Genomic DNA, 24,878 nt, shown 5'->3' with positions numbered 1-24,878 from the left:
TTAACAGTTGTGCTTTGAGAATTTCATTTTTCAAGATTTCCCATCCTTCCTGGACATTTTTGTCTTTAAGGATATCCAGCCATTGGATCCCTCCAATTCTTTCTGAATCCCTTAAAATCTGCCTTTCTGAAATCTAACCTTGACGTCTGAATCTTCACAGGTCTTCCTCCTCTAGTTATCCAAAATTCTAAAATAGCATGGTCATAGGGTCCCAGCCACTTTTACCTCCTCAACCATTTCCTCCCTGTTTATAAGGATTAGATCCAAGGTAGCAGTTCCCCTTGTTTTCTCCCCTACCTTTTGGAAGATAAAGTTGTCAGCAAGAGAGGATAAGAATTTCCTTGACCTGTTAGTTTTGCCTGAGAGAGATTCCCAACAAATGTCTGGATAGTTGAAATCTCCCATGACAACTATGTCATATTTTTTGGAGAACTTGGCCATTTGATGCATAAAGAGTTCATCCATATCTTCAGCTTGGACAGGCGGCCTGTAGTAAATGCCTACAATGGTGTCCTTTCCATTGTTCTGTCCTTGTATTCTTACCCAAACAGTTTCCACAGAACTCACAGTCTCTGAAGCTTCAATCTCTGTGCAGATATACGCGTTTCTAACATACAATGCGACACCCCCTCCTCGTTTATCAAGTCTGTTTCTTGCAAATAAGTTGTATCCTTCTAGTCTTGTATTCCAATCATGTGTATTGTCCCACCAAGTTTCAGTGATTCCAATTACATCATATTTCTTTTCCTGTGTTAGTAGTTCCAATTCTCCTTGTTTGTTGCCCATGCTTTGTGCATTAGTATAGAAACATTTTAGTTTGTGATTGGTTTCTCTTTCTCCAATATTTTTATTAATTAGATTCTTTCGTCTTTGTTCTTCCTTTCCACTTCTAATAGCAGAGTTCTCAATAGCATTTGTCAGGTGTATGGCTTTTTCTGGTCTTTTGCTTCCCTTCCCATGTTGTTCTAGTTTAAAGCTCTCCTTACAAGTGTAGCAAGGCGACTTCCAAATACATGCTTTCCAGTCTTCGTAAGGTGCACCCCATCTCTAGCAAGTAGTCCATCGTATAAGTAGTTCACTCCGTGATCCAGAAATCCAAATCGTTGCTGACGGCACCATCGACGTAGCCAGTTGTTCACCTGCAGAATCTTATTCCACCTCCTTGTTCCATGGCCATCCACTGGGAGGATGGAAGAGAAGACCACCTGCGCTCCCAGTTCTTTCACTTTCTTGCCTAAGTCTTCAAAGTCTCTGCAGATGGTTTCCAGGTCGTTTCTTGCGGTGTCATTTGTCCCCACATGTAGTAGCAGGAATGGGTAGTCATCTGTAGGTCTGAAGAGTCCTGATATCCTGTCAGACACATCTTTAATTTTTGCACCTGGAAGACAGCACATTTCTCTTGAAGTTATATCCGGTCTGCAGATAGCGGCCTCTCTTCCTCTCAACAGGGAATCCCCCATGACCACCACTCTCCGTTTCTTCTTCACAACATTTTTCTTTCTCCATTCAGGAGGACTCTGAAGGCGTACAAGGTTGCTGTTTGTTGGCAAAGTCTTATCCTGATGTATTTCTTCATCGTTTTCCTGCGTGAGAGCCTGGTACTGTTTCCTGAGCATAAACGAAAAGCACCTTCTAAACTTTTAATGGGGCATTTTCTTTTTTTTTTCTCCCGGCATGACACCTCCTGCTTATGATTGGCCATACATGGGGAAAAAATGCATGCTCCCAGTCTCCCACAGAACGATTTCTGATAACGTCCCCTTTGGCTTAGCATGAATTAGAATCTAAACTTTACTAGTTAATTTCTTGTCTCCGTCGGAAAGATAAGTAATTAAAAAGAGGGCCCTTTACGATGCACGCTCTGGTTCATTATATGTGGATCACTTTTTTTTTTTTAGTTTTTAAACCCACAATCCGTATAAAAAGCGGTGAAAAATGGCGCTAATTTTCTGTCCAGAACCTGCGCTGAATTTTTCACTTCAGCCCATGATCAATATCAGGACACTGGAAAGAAAGTCGTATCCAACCTACAAAGTAAAAGACTGCGGATTCTGAATTTCTCTATTATATAAGTAAGAAATCCCATACCCAGTCCGTTTCACAACCTGAAAACGAAAGCACGTCCTCGCAGGACCCTGCGTGTCGTTAACACGTCACCACGGCTTTACAATAACAAGACACGTTTTTCCTTTTGTGGTCTTCCACATTCCGTCACGTGGTGCGGGAGGGAAAAAAAAAAAACAGCCAGCTAAAAATGCAACCTGAACTTCTCAAATTGCTTGTAACTTCCGTTACTGCCCCAGGACGGCTAAATCATAGCATTCAACCTCTGGGATTTTGGGCAGAGCTGCAGAGAACGGTGGCAGGGATCTCCGGACCAAGCTCGGCGTAGAATGTGTGCTCGATCCTCGCTGGGAAGTGCCGCCATACAACGTAAGTGACCAATAACAGGACCATCTGTAACGTTTTCTATTCTGCCCGGTATGATCCTGTGTAAGTATAGGGAAGGGGGGTATAAAAAGAGAATGTTTATTCTGGTCTCGGCTGGAATTTTAGGAAAACGATCAGCAAATCTGTCCCACGTCAGCATGACAGGACACAAACTACCGACTGTCTATGCAAGTGTGCCGAAACGATGGAGGCTCGCCACAAAGAAAAGCTCCAAGGGGCTGTGATAAAAGTACTAAAATCAATCTGTTCAGGGGGATATTTCGGAATAGAAAAATCTCTGGGGGGGGTATTCCATGAATATCCAGTTACAACATCCAGACGTCACAATGGTCGCCACAATCGAAAAATTAAGAGACAACAGTAGAAATGCAACTGGACACATTTACCAAGTATGGCGCTTTATCATTTTTTTTATGCCAGAGTAAAATGTGCTAAAAGTATTAAAAAGTGCACGTCTCTTAATAACTGTGGCGCACCTCAGGGTGTCCATTTGGCAGAAATTGTAATAAACATAGGCTACAAAAAAGGCAAAAAAATTCTACGAGATAATCTGGACCAGAATTTCGAAAAATCTGTCGGACCCCATTCCACCTAGATATACCCATTTTTAACACCAACTGGCGAGAGAAGTGAAAATTTGAGCACAAACATGCCGTGTATGGCAAAATTTGCAATTTTTGTGGCGTGAAAAATTCAATAAACTGCCCCCTTATTTGTCTTCTGTTTGTCCGGCTTTGATTTTTTGAGGACGGCAGCCACAATAGTCTATTCAGTGTGACAGGAAAAACCAGACACCCCCATTGATATCAATTTCTGATGCATCTGTATTAAGATTTCTATAACTGGAGGTAAATTTTAAAGGAGTTTTAGATATTTTTTTTTGTATACATTTCTTTTTATATCCTTTTCCCCCAAAGCTCAGCTGTAGTGTAGCATTACTGACCAGGATCAAGCTTATCGCTTTTTATAGAACACTAAAGGCATCCCATACACACTACAGAAAAATTGGGCATACTCAATGTTTTCTGCGGTACTAGCCAGCCCCCTTATGGTTCCTGACTCCCTGACTTCCCTGCGACAGATGATGATGTCAAGAGAAATAAGGTGATAAAATCCAAGGAAAAAAGGAGCAGAGGTCCCCAGGCTCTGCCACGAATTGCTGGCAATGGAATGCGTTACTAGGATCTTATTCCTACAACGCACTTTGGAATCGGGTAAACCCCTTCTTCAGGTATAATAAAACAAAATAAACCAACTCCGGGTGGATTTAGGTGATACAGTGCGAAAAGTGAGAACGACATTCACTGCCACGAATTGCTGACAATGGATTGCGTTATTAGGATCTTTAGTCATACAACGCGTTTCGGAATCGGATCAACACCTTCCGGTATAATAAAACAAAAAAACTACTCCGAGTGGACTTAGGTGGTGCATTGCGAAAAGTGAGAACGACATTCACTGCTACGAATTGTTGGCAATGGATTGCATTATTAGGATCTTTAGTCATGCAACGCGTTTTGGAATCGGGTCGACCCCTTCTTCAGGTATAACAAAACAAAAAAAAACCTACTCCGAGTGGACTAAGGTGAAAAGTGAGAATGACATTTTCCACTTGGAGGAGGACTCTTCTGTTTTATTATAGCTGACGAAGGAGTCATCCAGATTCCGAAACGCGTTGTATAATGCGAGATCCTAGAAACGCAATGCATTGTCAGCAATTTGTGGCAGTGTCTGAGGACCACAGCTCCTTTTTTTCCTTGGATTTTTGCATGGCCGTGCTGGAGATCAGCCTCGCACAGGTTTCTGATTCACCGAGTTGTGCCTAGTCACAAGCTACTCAGGTGAGCCAATCTCTATATGTGATCACGTTGCATTTCCTTTTGGGATAACACACGGCGCGTCTCTCCCTTTCCTTTTCGAAAAAGAAGGATCAGGCATGTTGAATTTTTATGTTGTTCTCCTGAGAAATAAGCAACAATCAGAGGCGTCTGGAGGCCAGCCTCCCTCTTCCCTTGCGTTAGTTTCTCGCTCCCCACCGCCTTGCCACGAACCGCAGCTTCTTAGTACAGTGCCCTCCTTTGTATAAGGAATGGGTGGAGGATTATAAATATAGTTGGAAAAGTAAAAAAAAAACACCTATATTTAAAAACCAAAAAAAGAAACTATGGACACAACTAGAGACTTATTCGATGCTATTACCCCGTTAGAAATGAGAAAATATTTTGTCAGATCTGAGTTTGCTCCGAAAAAAATTAGTTTGCAATTTACAGCAGGTTATTCGCGATGCCCGAAATGCACTTTTGACAAATTTTACAGGATAAAAGACAAATTCCGTTGCAAAGTTTATCAGAATTTTAAATTCATTTCAAAGATGGCGACATAAAAGTTCCTCTTTAACTGCCCAACAATCTAGATTAAGGGCAAGTTCACATGTGGTGCAGGAGGCTGCAGATTCTCAGTCTTGATGTATAGGTGGGAAAAGAGGATAAAACAAAATCATATCCAAAAAATATTCGAATAAACATACGGTGAGGACTTTAAATCCTTAGAATGTTAATTTATGCTGATTTTCAAAGCAGAATTCACCCTTTGTCACTCTAATGTGACTGCAGACTTGTGAATCCTCACACTACGCACACTTGGAGCTGTCAGGATTCTGCGGCACCGGAAATGTGACTGCAAGTACACGATTCGCATACTTACGCCACATTCCTACTAGACATGTCCGGCCTCGCTCAATTCACTTGTACTGAGCAAGGCTGGACACGTCTAGTCGGCCTGTGACCTGGGACTAGCGCCGGCGTGCAGGGAGGATTCACAAGTCTGCAATCACATAAAGTGATTGCTGATTTGAGCCCCAAGCCTGGACAAACCCTTTAAGGATGAATACACCCTTAAGGATGATTCCACACACTGCAGATGTTTTACAATCCTAATAAAATAAATAAGATTTCTAAAATCTCATTCACATGTTGATTGCTTTCATTGTGTTTACTGACAAGCAGTGTATTTTCTTAAAGGGATCCTGTAACCAAGTTTTTGCTACGTGAACTGAGAGCAGCATGATCGAGGCAGAGACCCTGATTCCGGCGATATGTCAGTTACTTGGCTGCTTGTTGTCCATTTGATATAATCACAGTTTTCTCTGCTGCACATCTAGCAGTTCTCAGAACGCTGCTCTGTATAACCCGGCCCACACTACTGATTGGAAGCTTTCTGTGTACACTGTACATAGGCAGAAAGCTGTCAAATCAGTGATGGAGGCGGAGTTATACAGAGCAGTTGACTAGGAGACACGAGGCACTTACTCCTGTAGTGATCATCTCCAGATGATAAAACATTGATTCTATTGAAACAGCAACACACAGCCCAGTAAGCGACACATTGCTGGAATCAGGGTCTCTGCCTCCACCTCATGCCGCTATCAGATTACATAGAAAAACTTGACGACGGAGTCCCTTTAAATGCGGAATATCAATTCATTCACAGTTTTTACTGCTTTTTTGGTTTTGTTTTTTTTTGCATTGAGATCAATGAAACATAGAAGCAAAAAAAAAATACATTTTGGTGCATTTTTTGTGTTTTTTTATGCAAAGCCATTGTGATCTCAATGAGGAAAAACCTCAGTTAAAACACTTAAATGAATTGACAAGATGCGTACTTAAGAAAAAAAAAAAACTACGGTCAGGCACATATTACAATGGTGAAACTCCTTCCGTCAGCGCAGGGAAGGAGCAGAGCGGCGATTCCCTTTCTTAGACGAAAGAACGGAATAGCATAATGACAGATTTTCATAGAAATGTTAGAAAATCGCTTCTACTTGGCTGCTGCTCGTTCGTAACTTCCCTTATACAGAAGTTGATATAAATGGGGGAACAATAAGGGCTTGTAAGATCGGCAGTGGATCAAATACTTCTAGTGAGCCAATATCGCGGATTGAAACGCGTGGTATCAGGTAAACTGCTGGTGTAAACGCAGCTACATATAGCGGAAATCCTGTGCTTTTTTTTTTCTGCCGCTTTTAATCTGCATGTTTTCTGCATCAAAATTTGCAGTAACAAAACCATCTGTGATTATTACGTTTTTGATGTTTATTTTTTTGTGTATTTTCCCTTTTATTTGATGCTGTGTGTTTTTTTTAGTACAAAAAAACCTTTGATTCTAAATTGAAAAACATTACCAAAAATAATACAATTATAATTATATACATACATATATATATATATATATATATATATATATATATATATATATATATATATATATATATATATATATATATATATCCAACAATGTAGACCAGCTCACTCCTGTGAACCACCTGGAACCTCAGCTAACCTGGTTATCTCAGTTGTGCCCGGATCAGGATGTAGGAGTCCATCCATACAAATGTGAACAACGGCAAAGCAAGGTCCAGCAATAACGTGAGCAATCCAGGATGCTGTTAAAAAAATTTTTCTTTCTTTTTATTCATAAATCCATTAAAATGCAATGGTCCAAGCAGTTCAAAACAGCAATAACGCAGGAAAGTGGTGCAGATAGGACAATCTGCACCACTTTCCTGCGTTATTGCTGTTTTGAACTGCTTGGACCATTGCATTTTAATGGATTTATGAATAAAAAGAAAGAAAAAATTTTTTAACAGCATCCTGGATTGCTCATGTTATTGCTGGACCTTGCTTTGCCGTTGTTCATAATATATATATATATATATATATATATATACATATATATACATATATATATATATATATATATATATATATATATATAGTATTTCTAATATATAGAGTGCATAAAATTTATTATAAAAAAATTATATACATATTTTATAAAAAAGTGTGTGTGTGTGTCCATTCCTTGTGTTCTTTAGCCCAAACAAGTCTCAGCTGCTAGGAAACCACTGCTAAGGACAGGCAACAAGCAGAAATTTTACCATGAATGCCTGCTGCACAAAGTCTCCTCTTAGCAGTTGTTGTAGAGATGTGTCTGCTGCTAGAACTCTGTGTGGCATTGACCTGGTCTCTAATCTGAGCTGCTGTTAACCTGCGATTTCTGAGGCTGGTGACTCCGGATGAACTTATCCTCCGCAGCAGAGGTGACTCTTGGTCTTCCTTTCCTGGGGCGGTCCTCATGTGAGCCAGTTTCTTTGTAGCGCTTGATGGTTTTTGCCACTGCACTTGGGGACACTTTCAAAGTTTTCCCAATTTTTCGGACTGACTGACCTTCATTTCTTAAAGTAATGATGGCCACTCGTTTTTCTTTACTCAGCTGCTTTTTTCTTGCCATAATACAAATTCTAACAGTCTATTCAGTAGGACTATCAGCTGTGTATCCACCAGACTTCTGCACAACACAACTGATGGTCCCAACCCCATTTATAAGGCAAGAAATCCCACTTATTAAACCTGACAGGGCACACCTGTGAAGTGAAAACCATTTCCGGTGACTACCTCTTGAAGCTCATCAAGAGAATGCCAAGAGTGTGCAAAGCAGTAATCAAAGCAAAAGGTGGCTACTTTGAAGAACCTAGAATATAAGACATATTTTAAGTTGTTTCACACTTTTTTGTTAATTATATAATTCCACATGTGGTAATTCATAGTCTTGATGCCTCCAGAGTGAATCTACAATTTTCATAGTCATGAAAATAAAGAAAACGCTTTGATTGAGAAGGTGTGTCCAAACTTTTGGTTTGTACTGTATACATATATACATACACATATACACACACAATTATATAAAAAAAAAATAAAAAAAATTATATATATGCATTATAAAAAATATATATTATATATATTTAGTAAAAAAAAAGTTTCTCCACATTCTCATTTTCATCAGTCGTCCATGAAAACCAGAGTGCAGGCCGATTATTTTCACGGACCCGTAGACTTGCATTGCCGATTTTGAGACGACTCTCAGATCAAAATCGGACGTGTCTCTGATATTTCACGCAGATCACTCAGTCTGAGGAAAGAATCAGACATGTGCACACCCCATAGAATATCATACGAGTGTGATCCATGAACTCCTGTGCTGCGCCTGTGGAACAGCTGCGCCACATGCAGCCGCAGGGACGGAACGCAGTATTCAAGCAGGCCGATATGTCGCAACGTTACATAACCGTCACCTGAAGAACAAACCTTTCTGGAGAACCTTCCAGGCCTGAGGTTTTCACAGTTACCTGAGGTACCACGTGGATCAGGACTTTCACCTCCTCCTCAGGTCAACACGTGTCTTATCTGGATGTGTTATCTGAAGTCCAATCGTCCCCACTTCTGTCCATTATGGTCCATCAGACGAGGAGATTCCACTGATTGGTAAACACAGCAGATGGCCGAATGTTCTATCGCAATGACTGATGGCGAGATGATGAGCCATAAAAAAGTGTTTTACCCTCCCGCACAAGCCTGGGATATTTGTGTCTCTAAAGTCTCCCTGAACGAGACGCGAAACGCGTCGGCAAAGCAGATGCCCCTGCGTCCTGAGCTATGGTTATAGCCCACTCCTCTCAGTGTGATGACATCTTGGAAAGCAACGAACACAAATTATTGATAAAACGCACCGTTCTGGCTTCTCGGTCGCACGTTATTGTACATTCGGTGACATTCCTTTTTCTCAGAAAAAGACCAAAGCTAAATGCCAAAAAAACAAATATCATAGAATCATAGAATCGTAGAGTTGGAAGGGACCTCCTGGGCCATCTGGTCCAACCCCCTGCTCAAAGCAGGATTCGCTAAATCATCCCAGTCAGATGTCTGTCTGCACTCTTCTTAATGAGGATCTGTCACTTGCCAGAAATAATAGTTTTCTCTTTTTTTTTTTACTTGTTGTAAAAGCCACGATTCTCCAGAATCTGGCAATATTTTTATTTTGCTCCTGCTCCGCACCGTTCCCGAGATTTGACCTCTTCTTTCCGGCGCATTAATCTAGCCTTGTTAGCCAATGGGGTGTGTCTCTGAATGCTTATCTGTAGGTGTCATCATGAGGCTCATGCCCTTTCTTCCCTGAATATTCTTGTCATTCCACTTATAGCTATTCTGGAAGCGGTCCTCAAGAAGACGGCCTCATTAAAGAGCTGATGATTACGCCCACTTGGCTAAAAGACTAGATTTATAAAAAGGGCCATATCTCAGGAACGGAGGGGCATAGGAACAAAAGGAAAACTATGCCAGATTCAGGAAAACAGCAGCATTTACACCAGGTAAAATATGTATATATATTCTATATATATTTATAGCAAGTTACATGTTCTCTCTAAAGTGTGGTGACCCTCCGTCTATAGACTCTGAGGTCTTTGGGCATCAGGGTCTTAGTCAGGCTAATAGGACATGTACATCACTCTCATTGTAGTCAATAGAACATTTCCAACTACAAACTTGGAGAAAAGAGAAGAAATGAGATCCCTTTGTTCAGTTTTAATAATTGGATGTTAGACTCTAGAGGAGAAAACCTTTATTAAAACCTTATCTTGCTGTCTGTCCTCATCCGCTATAGCAAGTTAAACTGTTTCTGGTGCACATACCAGTCTTCACTTTCTATCCTTCCATCTAGTCTTTCTCAGGCATCTACTGTACTCTTCACTAGAATTCTGCCAGCACTAGAGGTGCTGGAACTTCCTTTCCCTTATTTCCCAGCGTGCATTGCTCCTGTCATTGATAACTGGCTTGCCTACCCTAATCTGAAAGTGCACCTGTAGTAGGTCTGCTATCCTCAGTTCTCCTTACATCTAGTCTTTTTCAGTAGGTAGCTACTCTTCAATAGAATCTTGCCAGCACTAGAGGTGCTGGAACTTCCTTTCCCGTACTTCCCAGCGTACATTGCTCCGGTCATTGATAACTGGCTTGCCTGCCCTAATCTGAAGGCCCATCTGCAACAGGTCGGTCATCCTCAGTCCTACTTTCATTTAGTCTGGCTCAATAGGCAGCTACTCTTCACTAGAATTCTGCCAGCACCAAGGGTGCTGGAAAGTTCCTTTCCCTTACTTCACAACTTACATTGCTCCTGAAATTGATCTTTGGCTTACCTACCCTAATCTGAAAGTCCAACCTGCCGCCCGTCATCGAGATAAAAGCTCCCGAATCTTCTGATGGGTGCAGGTCCCATCGGTCACACACCCACCGATCGGCAACTTTTCACTAATCCTACAGATAGATGAGGACTTCCTAGAACCGGACGACCCCTTTAATAGAGAAACATCCTGGATTATTACAGTCTCTGGGAAAGTGACGGTGACGCCGTACAGGGGCTTATCTCTGTAGGGTCACGGCCTCGTCTTCTCCAGGCTTCCAGTACTACAATAGAGCTGTCATTAAATCCTCCGCTTCCAATGTTAATGCGATGACTCCGCTGGCCCCCGTCAAGGCCGTCAAGCAATGGCGCGCAGGACGACATTGCAGCGCAATTCTTTATCAATCACATTGTCACATATCCACATCTGCGCTTTATTCTTTATTTCCAATGGTTTGATATCTAATAAAGCAGCCATGGCATAAAAAAATCTAAAGGTCATAAAAAAAGTAGAATAAATAAATACGAAGGTGATTGTCAGAGCTTTATATCCTGGCTGAGCCTGAACGAGATTTGTACAGAACGGGCAACAGATCAACATTATTTTAAGCAGTGAAAAATCCATATTCTAGAAAAGCAATTCCAAGTACCAAGCAAACACCTGAGCCCCAAAGACATCAGTGTTTTCTGAGCTGCAGATCTTACAGTGCTCAGAATGCTGAGTGTCATGCATAACCCCGCCCACACCACTGATTGGCTGCTTTCTGTGTACTCTGCATATTGACAGAAAGCAGCCAATCAGTGGTTAGGGAGTGGTTATACAAAGCAGTTGACTAGGAGGCACAAGACACTTAGTCCTGCAGGGATAATCTCCTGCTGATAAAACACTGATTGAAGTGAAACAACAACACGGCCCAGTAAGTGATACATCGCTGGAATCAGGATCTCTGCCCCTGTATCATGCTGCTCTCAGACTACATAGTAAAAAAAAACTGCTGACAGATTCCCTTTGAAGAAAGCACCATCATGTAATCCGAACGCTGCTAACTTATTCTTCTTTTTCTTCTTCTGCTTCTTATTATTATTCAGTTGATTTTCCGCAATTAATGCGGCCCGTACCGCTACACGCACAGACTCCGTTGAGGTGTTGTTTCGAAGCCAGCGTCCATGAGTGGTGTGCTAAGTATTTTTCGTGTCAATCGGATTTGTAGTTTTTGCGCAATTTGCATTTGAAAAAACATTTTCCTCAATGCATTTCAATGGGAAAATGTTGCCACAGAGAAAACGTGCCCTGAGGCGATTCACATGGCAGTTAAGCTTATTGATATGCGCAGGCACACCCAGTTACTATGCCAACGCCTACGAACTATACATGACCTCTCCAGGACAGAGTTTCTGGCACATAATATCAGCTCTTAAAGCGAAACCCACAGCACAATGCAAATCTAGCTTCATCAAATGACGCATGCCCCTGAGAGAAAATGTGCGCCAAAGTGGATTTAGAAGCCCAGTGAGCCAAACTGGCTCTTAAAGGGCCGGCGCGCCAAATCGAAAGCTGAGTGTCCCCAAGCTCCAAATCGGAGGCTGAGCCACCCCGGCCTCCAAATCGGAGGCTGATAGACCCTGGCCTACAAATCGGAGGCTGAGCCACCTGGTGTTGTGAGTTCATTTTCCCCTCCGTCACTGAGGCCTGGTGAACTCCCTGTTCTAGTGAAGGAAGGTAGTGAGCCTGATTATCAGGCACCTGGGACTAATGAAGACGATTGGCTGAGTGGAGTCACTGACTGGATTTAAGGCAGCCTACGCCCTTTCTGCCCTGCGGGTGATTTCTCTGTGGACTCTTGGACACCAGTCTGATTCCTGCTCTCCTAAAGCTAAGTTTTCTGCTTTGCCTTTTTGCATTTAAGATTTGTTTTTGTTTTTCTTGCCTTTTGGATTCTGCCACTCCCTGCTGGAGTGTGCAGTGTTCCGTTAGCTCTGTCTTCTGAAAGTACCTGAGTGCTGATTTAGTTTTTGAAGCTTAGTTGCTTCAGGGCCATTTTTATATCAGCTTGTTGGCTTTTGTCTTTGATAGGGTTTTGGCAGATTGCAGACAGCAGCCTTCCTATCCGTTCCTATCTAGGTAGTTTTTGGGCCCCGTCTTTGCTCAGCCTATCTTTCTGTCTGTGTAAGTGTTTTCATCTTGCTTCACCGTCATTATATGTGGGGGGGCTGCCTATTGCTTTGGGGTCTGCTCTGGGGCAGTTAGATTTCCCCTTTCCTTCTTTAGGCCTATGTATCTCTCCGGCTGTGATCGAGGGGTCTAGGTCATCGTAGGAACCCCCCACGGCTACTGCTAGTTGTGTGTTGATAGGTTCAGGGGTCTGCAATCTGACAGTTGCCAACTTCTCTGGTTTTCTGGACTTAGCTAGCATTTCTGTTTTTGCCTCCTACGGTGACTCAATCATAACACCCTGGCCTACAAATCGGAGGCTGAGCCACCCTGACCTCCAAATTGGACCCTGAGGGGCCCCGCCCACCAAATCGGACCCTGAGTGGCCCCGCCCACCAAATCAGACCCTGAGGGGCCCCGCCCACCAAATCAGACCCTGAGGGGCCCCGCCCACCAAATCAGACCCTGAGGGGCCCCGCCCACCAAATCGTACCCAGAGTGGCCCCGCCCACCAAATTGTACCCAGAGTGGCCCCGCCCACCAAATTGGACCCTGAGGGGCCCCGCCCACCAAATCGGACCCAGCGTGGCCCCGCCCACCAAATCGGACCCAGAGGGGCTCCGCCCACAAAATCGGACCCTGAGGGGCCCCGGCCACAAAATCAGACCCTGAGGGGCCCCACCCACAAAATCGGACCCTGAGGGGCCCCACCCACAAAATCGGACCCTGAGGGGCCATACTCACAAAATCAGACCATGAGGGGCCACACCCACAAAATCAGACCCTGAGGGATCCCGGCCACCAATTCAAGCCCTGAAGAGCCCAGGCCACCGAATCGGATCCTGAGGGGCCCCACCCACCAAATCAGACCCTAAGGCCAAAGTGGCCCCTGAGAGGCACCCACAGTTAAAACGGATCCTGAGCTGAAAGTCTTGCAGGGGAAGCAGGCAAGTCTCTCTTAAAGGGGCAGCCCGGGCACATTTCAAAGCACTATCTGTACTTCCTTCAGGAAATACACATCTAGTTATTATTATAGGGCCATTTATTCCATGGCGCTTTACATGTGAGGAGGGGTATACATAATAAATACAAGTACAGTAACCTTAAACAATACAAGTCACGACTGGTACAGGATGAGAGAGGACCCTGCCCACGAGGGCTCACAATCTACAACGGGATGGGTGAGGATACAATAGGCGAGGGTAGAGCTGATCGTGCAGCGGTTTGGTGAATCGGTGGTTACTGCAAGTTGTAGGCTTGTCGGAAGAGGTAGGTCTTCAAGTTCTTTTTGAAGGTTTCCATGCTAGGCGAGAGTCTGATATGTTGTGGTAGAGAGTTCCAGAGTAGAGGGGATGTGCTGGAGAAATCTTGTATGCGATTGTGGGAAGAGGAGATAAGAGGGGAGTACAGAAGGACATCTTGTGAGGATCGGAGGTTTCGTGCAGGTAAGTACCGGGAGACTAGGTCACAGATGTATGGAGGACTCAGGTTGTGGATGGCTTTGTATGTCATGGTTAGGGTTTTGAACTGGAGTCTTTGGGTAATGGGGAGCCAGTGCAGGGATTGACAGAGGGGAGAGGCCGGGAATAGCGGGGGGACAGGTGGATTAGTCGGGCAGCAGAGTTAAGAATAGATTGGAGGGGTGCGAGAGTGTTAGAGGGGAGGCCACAGAGCAGGAGGTTGCAGTAGTCAAGGCGGGAGATGATGAGGGCATGGACTAGGGTTTTTGCAGATTCTTGGTTGAGGATCCGTGAAATATTTTTGAGTTGAATGTACATCTAGTTCTGTTATCCAAGTGGGAGTTGTCCTCAGCCCTTCTCTATGAGCATCTTAATTAGGATCACTCCCCTTTGGCTAACTATACCAGATTTCCATATAAGGAAGAAAGGGTCATATCTCAGGAACGGAAAGCCGTAGGAAATAAAGAAACACAACGCCTGATTCAGGAGAACGGCGGTATTTAGACTACATAAATAAATAACATGTTTATGGCAAGTGACAGGTCTTAAGCGCACACCTGATGCCGGCGCTGGAATAAGTTTCCACTTTAAATACAGATGTCAAATTAACGATAAACTTCCAAAAAGTCGCAATTTAACCAGTTAAATGGAAGCAAAGAACTGTTGCGCCCAGATTCGGCGGTTGAAGAGGTGACGGAAATGTCGGCCTATAGATTTTTTCGATTTCTAACAGTTTCTAGTAGAGGGAATTAAGTTAAAATGTCAAATGAAACTCACACTAATAGCGAAAAATCATTGCTAAATGTCAACCGAGAAGTGATACCGCACCATCCTCATATAGGCCAAAGATGACAATAACAAGCCATTATTTCTTTTCAATCCAATCTGGACCATTTAAAATAAATTTTGATCTGCTCAACACTTCCTGCATTTGTGCTTTCTCCCAGGAACAGAGCCACACCTTTCTAAAGTATGTGACTGGTATTGCAGCTCAACCCTATTAATTGCAATCCATCTATGGACAGAGGTGGCGTTGTTTCTGGTAGAAAGCAGCCATGTTTTTCCCGTTTCGGACAACCACAAATACATTTGGACTCAAGTACCATAGATGAGTCGATACAGAGCCTCATAAGTACCGTTTTTACAACGTTTCACACTATTGTACGCACGGAACGGTAGTAAACTGGACAAAAAAAAAAATGAAAAAAATCAAAGAAATCTTACCTGAGGTTTTTCCACTTTAAATTGTTCAGAAACCTGTAGAAGAAATAAAGAATTCTGTAAATCCAGGATTCTGGAAAGTCACAATTTTTGCAATTTTAGCGTTCCCCAGCCCTGGTAGTCCCTAATATGGGCTTCATCATTTACACATCTCTACATTAAGAAATTTTGTAGGTTATATAATGATTATCTAGGAATTTTATTTCATTGTGGTATTTACCGATCGGGTTAATTAATGTTATATTTCGAAAGATCAGACTTTTACGGACGTTGTGATTCCAAATATGTGTTTTTTTTCTTATTTTTTTGTATGTACTTTATTTTTAATGGGAAAAAATAATGGGGGGAGGGAGTGATTCAAATTTTTATATTTACTTTTCTTACATTTTTAAAACTTTTTTTAGTCCCCTTAGGGGACTTCAAACTGTGATAGTCTGATCACTTAAAAATTTCGGTCACATATAAAAGCACCATCATGGTGCTATGGGAATCCATCAGCACCTATGTTTACTAGTGATGAGTGAGTATACTCGTTGCTCGGGTTTTCCCGAGCATACTCGGGTGATCTCCGATTATTTTGGCGTGCTCGGAGATTTAGTGTTTGACAATGCAGCTGCATGATTTACGGCTGCTATACAGCCTGAATACATGAGGGTATTGCCTGTTTGTTAGGGAATCCCCACATGTATTCAGGCTGTCTAGCAGCCGCAAATCATGCAGCTGCATCGCAAATACTAAAACTCAGAGTACGCCAAAATTCTCGGAGATCACCCGAGCATGCTTGGGAAAACCCGAGCAACGAGTATACTTGCTCATCACTAATGTTTACGTCAACGGGGAACAGATGGGCACGGGGAACAGTGAGCCACTCATATTCACGCACTTTAAATACTCCTGTCAAGAGACTGACAGCGACACTGGAGCGCTGAACAGCAGTGGGCTGAGCTTGGCTCCACTCGCTGCAGTTTGATGCAGATACAGGCTATTTATCACATCTCTTATGTGCCGGGAAAGATACAGGCTCAGTTCCTGAGCCTGCATCCAATACGAGAACCTGACATAGGAAGTAACAGTACACCCAATGTCAGGAAGTGGCTAATCATTTTTTTTTATACAGACAGCACCAGGAACAAAAAGACGACAGGGTGAACGTGGCCTGATACTGAATGCTGGACAGGACATAGTTTTATGGGTGTTGTTTTACTTAAATTCATTCTCTGATAAGCTCATTGGCCAAGTTGTATAATATTTGTTGCAAATCAGTGTGTACCCAAGCAGTCATTATCCCTTTAAATTAAAGGCATGTTTGCTATATGGTATGTGGGCATGTATATTTTTAATGTCCTTGGTATTACAATAGGATTGACTTGGTTATTTATTGTTTCTTACAGGTATATAGATACGAGAGTCTAAGTGAAGTTGGAAAACCATGGGCCTTCAAAACATGACTGGTCTTTTTTACCCTAGCCAAACTCTTGGGGGCCCTCACATAGACATAGAAGATATAATTACTTCTCAGAATGTCATCTCAAGGGTCATGCACAGCTACCTAGGTATATTAGTACCTCTTGGGTTACTGGCTGGTGTCTTCTGTGTGGCCATATTAATCAGGAACAAGGTGAAGCATCAAACACTGGATAATCTGGACTTACATCTTCTAGCGTTGGTGGTTACAGACATTACAATCGTCTTCTACTCTTTCACGTCAAAGACAAGACCAGACTATCTGGAAATGTCCAATTTGGGCTGTGGTGTGTTATCATGTTTCTTCAACGCGAGTTATTTCTTCTCTCAATATCTGCTGATTTTAATGTTCCTCATCTTGCTCATCCTGGATGACCCTACAACATCTCAAAGCCATCTGAGATACGTCTTTCTCACTTTGACATTGTCGATAATGATGTCTGTAGCGAACGTGTCACTGTTGGGTACCTATGATAATCTTCAGAATATAACATATTGCCAGCTGGATCCATTAAATGCTAGGCCTGAATACGACTTTACAAAGTTCATTGCTGGATTTGGTGTCCCATCCCTGGTTCTTCTGATTTTCGCCATTCTAATCATTATTCGAGCCAGAGAAGTGGAAATGTCCGATAAGCTCCGGGCCCACGTTGTCGTTTTAAGTCACATTCCGATTATGTTTATATGTCGACTGTTCTACAACATCATGCTCATCAGGAGGACAGGTTTAAAGATTCATGGATTCTACATGTCTCCGAGAGAGGAGCTGGTGCTGAACATAGCAGAACTGGCAGTATTTAGCGGGAGCTGCATCAGACTTATAGTCACTCTTATCCTACATAAACCATGTTGGGATGGTCTCAAGAAATTTGTACAATTCTTAATCAATAAGTGTAGAAGACAGGAAACCTCCAACAGTGTAATCTAGCCATAACTGGTGCTCATGATCCTTCCCAACACATGAAGAACTGAGACGTAAAATGTCTACATTATAAGACAAAATATCCATCATAATGGTGGTGTGTATATTCTAGACCTTATTTTTTATCTAGGAGAGTAGCAAAATAATTAAACATCTATCCTTAAGGGTGTACAGATTATTGAGGCAGCCCATGAGGATGCTATGGAGGTCCTAGAGGAGACCCTGCCTAGATTGGTCTCACACCAGGCTTTAATAGCATGTAAGGTTGACTTCACACGTCTGAATTTTATGGCCAACGCACAGACCACAATTGACGGACAGGCTGCAGGTCTTTGGACTTGAACTTCCAAACTTTATGCTCTCCGTTAATGTCAAGAGACCTAAAGTCAGTCCTCACATTTTGTCTAAGGTGAGAGATGGTGTGCTGGCATTAACCAGCTCGAGAAAGGCATCTCATACTTTAGGCATACTTGTCCATGAGATTCCAGGGAAAAGAATGTAATTCAGCAAATCATCTGGGCATCAAACAAAACTCCCTTAACTTTTATAGAAAAGTGGTGCTCGCTCAAAATTTTGACACCAAGCTCCAATATCTATAGGCCCATTAAGGAGGAAAAATGTGGCGCGACCCATCATAAAGGGATGTGGCTATGCAACCCAAAAATTAAAATATGGTCTAGGTCTTGGTCTATGATTTAGGCCTTGGCCATAGAGGTTTTGGAATAACATGACATATTCTGCCAGATGTTGGTGCTATGAAGTATACTGAAGTCATCTAAAAGCTTCCAAAGATTCACACGTAGAATAAAAACGCCCCTTTAAGCCATTTAACCCCTTCCTGACCCATGATGCCTACATAGGTGTCATGAAAAGCCGTGCCTAAACGACCCATGATGCCTACGTAGGCGTCATGGTATAAATTACCCTCCTGCAGGTCGGGTGACAGGGGTCACTGAAAGGTCACCTGACCCACGCGCGCGCACACACAGGAGGCTTTGTGCTTCACCACAGGGGGTGTGGCTTAGCCCCCACGTGGCTACGATCGCTTTGATTGGCTGTTAAAAGTGAAACTGCCAATCAGAGCGATAGTAACATTTCATCAATGAAATTTGATGAAATATTACAATCTAACCATGGCCGATGCTGCAGTAGCATCGGACATGGCTGGAGACCCTAACCTGACCCCCCCCCCCCCCCCACAACCGGTGGCGATCGGCCACCGGTTGGCGGGGGAGATCAGCCCCCGCCATGGACTGAAGGCAGCGATCAGACACTGCCATCATGATCTGCTTCCCTTCCCCTCCCCTTCCCTCCGCTCCCCCCGCAGTCCGATCCCCCCTCATCCTCCCCGGTACCTATGTCCCTCTGACTGTCCTGGTTCCCCGTCCCTCCTGCATGGGCGCCGCCATCTTGAAAATGGCGGGCGCATGCGCAGTACGATTGTAATATTTCATCAATGAAATATGGTGAAATATTACAAACCAGCCATGGCCGATGCTGCAGTAGCATCGGACATGGCTGGAGACACTACCCTGACCCCCCTACACCGGCTTGGGGGGGGTCTAGTTTCCAGAATGGGGTCACGTGTGAGGGGTTTCTACAGTTTAGGCACACAGGGGCTCTGCAAACGTAACATGACGCCCGCAGACCATTCCATCAACTTGGCATTTCAAAACGTCAGTACTTCCCTTCCGAGCCCCAACGTGTGCCCAAACAGTGGTTCAGCCCCACGTATGGGGTACCAGCGTACTCAGGACAAACTGGACAACAACTTTTGGGGTCCAATTTCCCCTGTTACCATGGTGAAAATAAAAAATAGCGGGCTAGAAAATCATTTTTTGAGAAAAAAAAAAAATATTTTTATTTTCAGGCTCTGCGTTATAAACTTCTGTGAAGCACCTGGAGGTTCAAAGTGCTCACTATGCATCTAGATAAGTTCCTTAGGGGGTCTAGGTTCCAAAATGGGGTCACTTGTGGGGGAGCTCCAAAGTTTAGGCACACAGAGGCTCTCCAAACACGACATGGTGTCCGCTAACGATTGGAGCTAATTTTCCATTCAAAAGTCAAATGGCGCTCCTTCCCTTCTGAGCCCTGCCGTGCGCCCAAACAGCGGTCCCCCCCCCCCCCCACATATGGGGTACCAGCGTACTCAGGAAAAACTGGATAACAACTTTTGGGGTCCAATTTATCCTGTTTCCCTTGGGAAAACAAAAATTAGCTGGCTAAAAAATAATTTTTGAGGAAAAAAAATGATTTTTTTATTTTCTCTGCTCTGTGTTATAATCTTCTGTGAAGCACTTTGGGGTTCAAAGTGCTCACCACACTTCTAGATAAGTTCCTTTGGGGGTCTAGTTTCCAAAATGGGGTCACTTGTGGGGGAGGTCCAATGTTTAGGCACACAGGGACATGGCAACCGCTAAATATTCCAGCATATTTTCCATTCAAAAAGTCAAATGGTGCTCCTTCCCTTCTGAGCCCTGCCGTGCGCCCAAACAGTGGTTTATGACCACATATGAGGTATTGTTGTACTCAGGAGAAATTGGCCAACAAATTTTAGGATCCATTTTATCCTGTTACCCATGTGAAAATGAAAAAATTGATGCTAAAAGAAAATTTTTGTTGGAAAAATTAAAATGTCCATTTTTTTCTTCCATGTTGCTTTAGTTCCTGTGAAGCACCTGAAGGGATAATAATCTTCTTGAATGTAGTTTTGAGTAGCTTGGGGGGGGGGGGGTGCAGTTTTTAGAATGGTGTCACTTTTTGGTATTTTCTGCCATATAGACCCCTCAAAGTGACTTCAAATGTGAGGTGGTCCCTAAAAAAAATGGTTTTGTAAATTTCGTTGTAAAAATGAGAAATCGCTGGTCAACTTTTAACCCCTATAACTTCCTAACAAAAAAAAAAATTTTGTTTCCAAAATTGTGCTGATGTAAAGTAGACATGTGGGAAATGTTATTTATTAACTAGTTTGTGTAACATATCTCTCTGGTTCAACAGAATAAAAATTTGAAAATTGCAAAATTTTCAAAATTTTCGCCAAATTTCCATTTTTTTCACAAATAAACGCAAAAATTATCCACCTAAATTTACCATTAACATGAAGCCCAATATGTCACGACAAAACAATCTCAGAATCGCTAGGATGTGTTGAAGCGTTCCTGAGTTATTACCTCATAAAGGGACACTGGTCAGAATTGCAAAAAATGGCCAGGTCATTAAGGTCAAAATAGGCTGTGTTATGAAGGGGTTAAAGAAAGGGAATTGGCTAAAAAGAGATGAAACGGTGGGAAATATGAACCGTGGGCCCACGGAGCAGAGACTGGACCAACACTGCCGCTAATCCAACAAATATGTTTCCGTTGCTTATAGTATTATGACTTTTTTTTATATCTATGTAATATGTGTATTCTGGTCATTCTTGTTCTATGAGTGGTATTTGCGCTTTGCAATTTGTAAAGCTAAACTGATACAGCTAAAATGTTAATCAGCTAATGTAAAGCCATTTTTATAATCCTGGAATATTTTACTGCGTCAATCATATATTGGTTTACAGTCTTGTGTAAATGCTGCTGGTCGGTCCACAGTCCGGAGGAAACACTATTTTCAAGCTTCAGTTTCAATTGTCAGAGCTGTCTCACCAAAACAAGAACCTGACCTGTCCTCTCCCCTTATACCGTATTTTTCAGACTATAAGACGCACTTCTGCTTCCCAAAAATTTGGGAGGAAAATGAGGGGGAAGGGTGCGTCTTATAGTCTGAATGTAGCTTACCTGGCTTGTTATGGGGGAGGGGGGGCGTCTTATATTCTGAATGTAGCTTACCTGTGTAACAGAGATAAAACAAAAAAGCACTTTGAACACATTTTATAAGTGGTCATAAACTTGTAAATAACTCATGAAAGAATAAAGTAACATCAAAACCAAGCACACCATTGTTTTTCTTGTGAAATTCTCAATAAGTTTGATGTGTCACATGACCCTCTTCCCATTGGAAAAAAAATAAAGTTGGATCCAAAATGGCCAACTTCAAAATGACCTCCATGGTCACCACCCATCTTGAAAAGTTTCCCCCTCCCATATACTAATGTGCCACAAACAGGACGTTGATATCACCAGCCATTCCCATTTTATTTAGGTGCATCCATATAAATGGCCCACCCTGTACAATCGGAATCATTAGTAGAAACGGCAAGGTAATGTTGATGGCACCTAGTGCATTATAACAAGCCCCCAGATATCACAGCTTGTGTCTGGTTTTGCAGCTCAGCCCCATTCATCAGCACTGGGTGTCACATATTTTGAACAGTCCGGGTCTGCTACGCAAAAGCGCCCTGACAACCACCTCTAGTAGACACGTCAGAGCTTCCCCCTATAGGTTTCCTACAGCCCATAGAGGGTCTCCACACTCATAAGGGTTAAAATTGTAAGAGAAAAAAGCAACTTTGGAATTTTAGTCTTTTTAAAAATTCTCTCCAGTCTCTAGACTATAAGGCTATGTGCACAAGTATGCAGAAAATTTCTGCATGAAAACCGGACTCCTTCCCAGAAAACGCGCGTTTTTTTCAGCACGTTTTCTGCGCGGTTTTTGCGCAAAAAAAACTTGCGTTTTTTATGCGTTTTTTTCCGGAGCATCCCCAGTCACATCGGAAATTCACCATTTTTTCTATGTGACTGGGGATGCTCCGGAAAAAAACGCAAGTTTTTTTTGCGCAAAAACCGCGCAGAAAACGTGCTGAAAAAAACGCGCGTTTTTTTCAGCACGTTTTCTGCGCGGTTTTTGCGCAAAAAAAACTTGCGTTTTTTATGCGTTTTTTTCCGGAGCATCCCCAGTCACATAGAAAAAATGGTGAATTTCCGCGAATTTAATGAGCATGCTGCGTTTTTTCCCGCGATGCGTTTTTTTTCGCGGGAAAAAAACGCATCAATATGCACAAAAAGTGCAGAATACATTAAGATGAATGGGATGCTTCTTTTAAGTGTTTTTCAGCATTTTATTTGGTAAAACCGAGAAAAAAATGCAAAACAAACGCTTACGTGTGCACATAGCCTAAGGATTTTATTCTTTAAATACTCAATGCAGTCTAGCAGCAGCATGCGCAGCACTTACAAGTTCTAACAGACGTCGGCCTTTGACGCTTGGCAGGAAGAAATATGCCTGTGTAAACACTCTTAAAAGAGAATGTGTCATCAGAAAATTACCTGTCGTTTAAATCAGGTTTTTGTCTTAGATGTGTTGCTTATTATTCATATTACTATCTATTTATATAATTCCCTGTAATGTTTTCATTTCCTGTTCTGTCCAGATGTCACCGTATCCCAAAATTCCAAGTGGAGGAAGTTCACCGACCGCCATGCTGGGACACCCAAATGATGGGTGTCTCAATATGGAAACTGCCGCTGGTACCAACCTATTGCGCGGTACCACCACCAGTGGAACACCGTTGCACCACACACACACAGTCTCTTGCGCGTTACCACGAGCGGAACAGCGCCGCACAGCGCCTGCTCGAATTCCGTGCAGGCGCAGTGAAACATTCGGCTGATCCCGGCGGCAGATGCACGACGTGTCTACAGGCAGAGGAAGCCGGTCACATTAAAGGGGTTTTCCTACGAACGAAAGTTCACTTTAAAAATTGTCCGTGTCTGACCGTGTACGGAGCATACCACAGCTCCTGGGCAGGGGAGGAAGCAAAAGACAAAATACTGACATTACAGCAGGAGATCACAGAGGATTCATTTTGTGAGGTAAAATATTTCACTGACTGTTTTTAAACAATATTTTACCTCACAAAATGTATCCTCTGCGATCCCCTGCTGTAATGTCAGTATTGTCTTTTGCTTCCTCCCCTGCCTAGGAGCTGTGGTATGTTCTGTAGACGGTCAGACACAGGGGTGAGAGAGAGCACAGGGGGAGACATTTGAAACGGGACAGCACATGAGGGGAGAACACAGCACAGGAAGGAGAGAGACAGCAGACAAGAGGGATAGCACATGGGGTAGACAGGTCAAAGAAGAGAGCACAGACGGGAGAAGTCAGCACATGGGGAAAGAGAGAGTGGATAGGTGGGTGAGCACATGGGGGGGGGGGGGAAGAGATTCTCAACGCTGCAAAGCCTGCCCCCATCGTGACATTACCGCCCTCCCGATGCGATAGCATCCGGCCTCCACCTAGTTATTCATATAACAATCTTGCAATTTTGACAAAAAAAACTAGACGCAAGATTAGACTCCTACTTCCCGTTGGGACTTATGATAAGCGGCAGACTCAGACCTTATTGGATTGGATTGAGGGCATGCTCTCACCAAAGTAAATGCTAAGTGAAGGTGAGGAGGTGAGCTGTAACATCACCTATTGTGAATGGTGGATCCTGTGTTATCTACTGTATATAGAGGTGTTATCAGTCATTGTGCAGGAGAAGGAGGTGAGTTGTGTTATCTCCTATTGTGAATGGTGGATCTTGCTATCTACTGTATATAGAGGTGTTATCAGTCACTGTATAGGAGTAGGATGTGAGCTGTGATATCACCTATTGTGAATGGTGGATGCTGTGCTATCTATTGTATATAGTGGTGTTAACAGTTATTGTACGGGAGGAGGAGGTGAGCTGTGATATCACCTATTGTGAATGGTGGTTGCTGTACTATCTATTGTATATAGTGGTGTTAACAGTCATTGTACAGGAGGAGGAGGTGAGCTGTGATATCACCTATTGTGAATGGTGGATGCTGTGCAATCTACTGTATACAGAGGTGTTATCGGTGATTGTACAGCAGGAGGTGAGCTGTGACATCACCCTTTATGAATTGTGGATTTGTGTTACCCAGTCAATGTAGTCCTGACTGTGATGATAAAGAGACTACTGAAAAATCATCTGTACAGAACAGGAAGCAGGAGTCTAGTAAAAAGTGTAGTGGTTAGTGTGGGATTTTTTATAAAGATATTGATATGGAAAAAAAAATAATTAAACAAAAAGAATCAGCATCAAACATTTATAAATAAAAACTACATTTAACATAAAAACCTTCTATAAACAATAGGTCATTTTCTGATGACACATTAGCTAGATATGACAAGATACACAGACAGGCGACTGCTATTCATTAGCGCCTCAGCCTCGGTCCGGGGAGAATTTGGGGCTCCGTACACTGTGATTCATTACCGCGCTGCCAGGCTTATTATGTCATCTATTACACACCCT

The 24,878-nt window shown here is 42.9% G+C and overlaps 2 protein-coding genes across 7 annotated transcripts in view; one reads left to right on the top strand and one right to left on the bottom strand.

The window, feature by feature from the left end:
* The window catches only part of CHLSN (cholesin), a 219,615-nt gene that overhangs the window by 105,864 nt on the left and 88,873 nt on the right, over positions 1-24,878 (bottom strand). For 3 of the 6 annotated variants that reach the window (XM_073555211.1, XM_073555210.1, XM_073555215.1), the window contains exon 3: positions 15,298-15,330. The exons of the other annotated variants lie outside the window; for them this stretch is intronic. In XM_073555211.1, the coding sequence (XP_073411312.1) occupies positions 15,298-15,330 (33 nt within the window). The remainder of the gene's footprint in view (positions 1-15,297; positions 15,331-24,878) is intronic. 6 annotated transcript variants of the gene reach the window in all.
* LOC141058985 (uncharacterized) lies at positions 1,932-21,603 on the top strand. The gene is made up of 2 exons (XM_073555209.1): positions 1,932-2,433; positions 16,686-21,603. Exon 2 carries the CDS (start codon positions 16,724-16,726, stop codon positions 17,684-17,686), a length of 963 nt encoding a protein of 320 aa, XP_073411310.1. The 5' UTR covers positions 1,932-2,433; positions 16,686-16,723; the 3' UTR covers positions 17,687-21,603.

The sequence above is a fragment of the Dendrobates tinctorius genome, unplaced genomic scaffold, assembly GCF_039654945.1.
Source record: "Dendrobates tinctorius isolate UK_male_01 unplaced genomic scaffold, ASM3965494v1 ptg000222l, whole genome shotgun sequence".
NCBI classification, from domain to species: domain Eukaryota; kingdom Metazoa; phylum Chordata; class Amphibia; order Anura; family Dendrobatidae; genus Dendrobates; species Dendrobates tinctorius.
The sequence above is the reverse complement of the archived record's forward strand: the minus strand, read 5'-3'. Positions and strand labels throughout refer to the sequence as shown.

What these genes read in the sequence shown, in the direction of transcription:
- LOC141058985 (XM_073555209.1), top strand. Translation starts at nt 16,724, where the DNA reads ATGGGCCTTCAAAACATGACTGGTCTTTTTTACCCTAGCCAAACTCTT.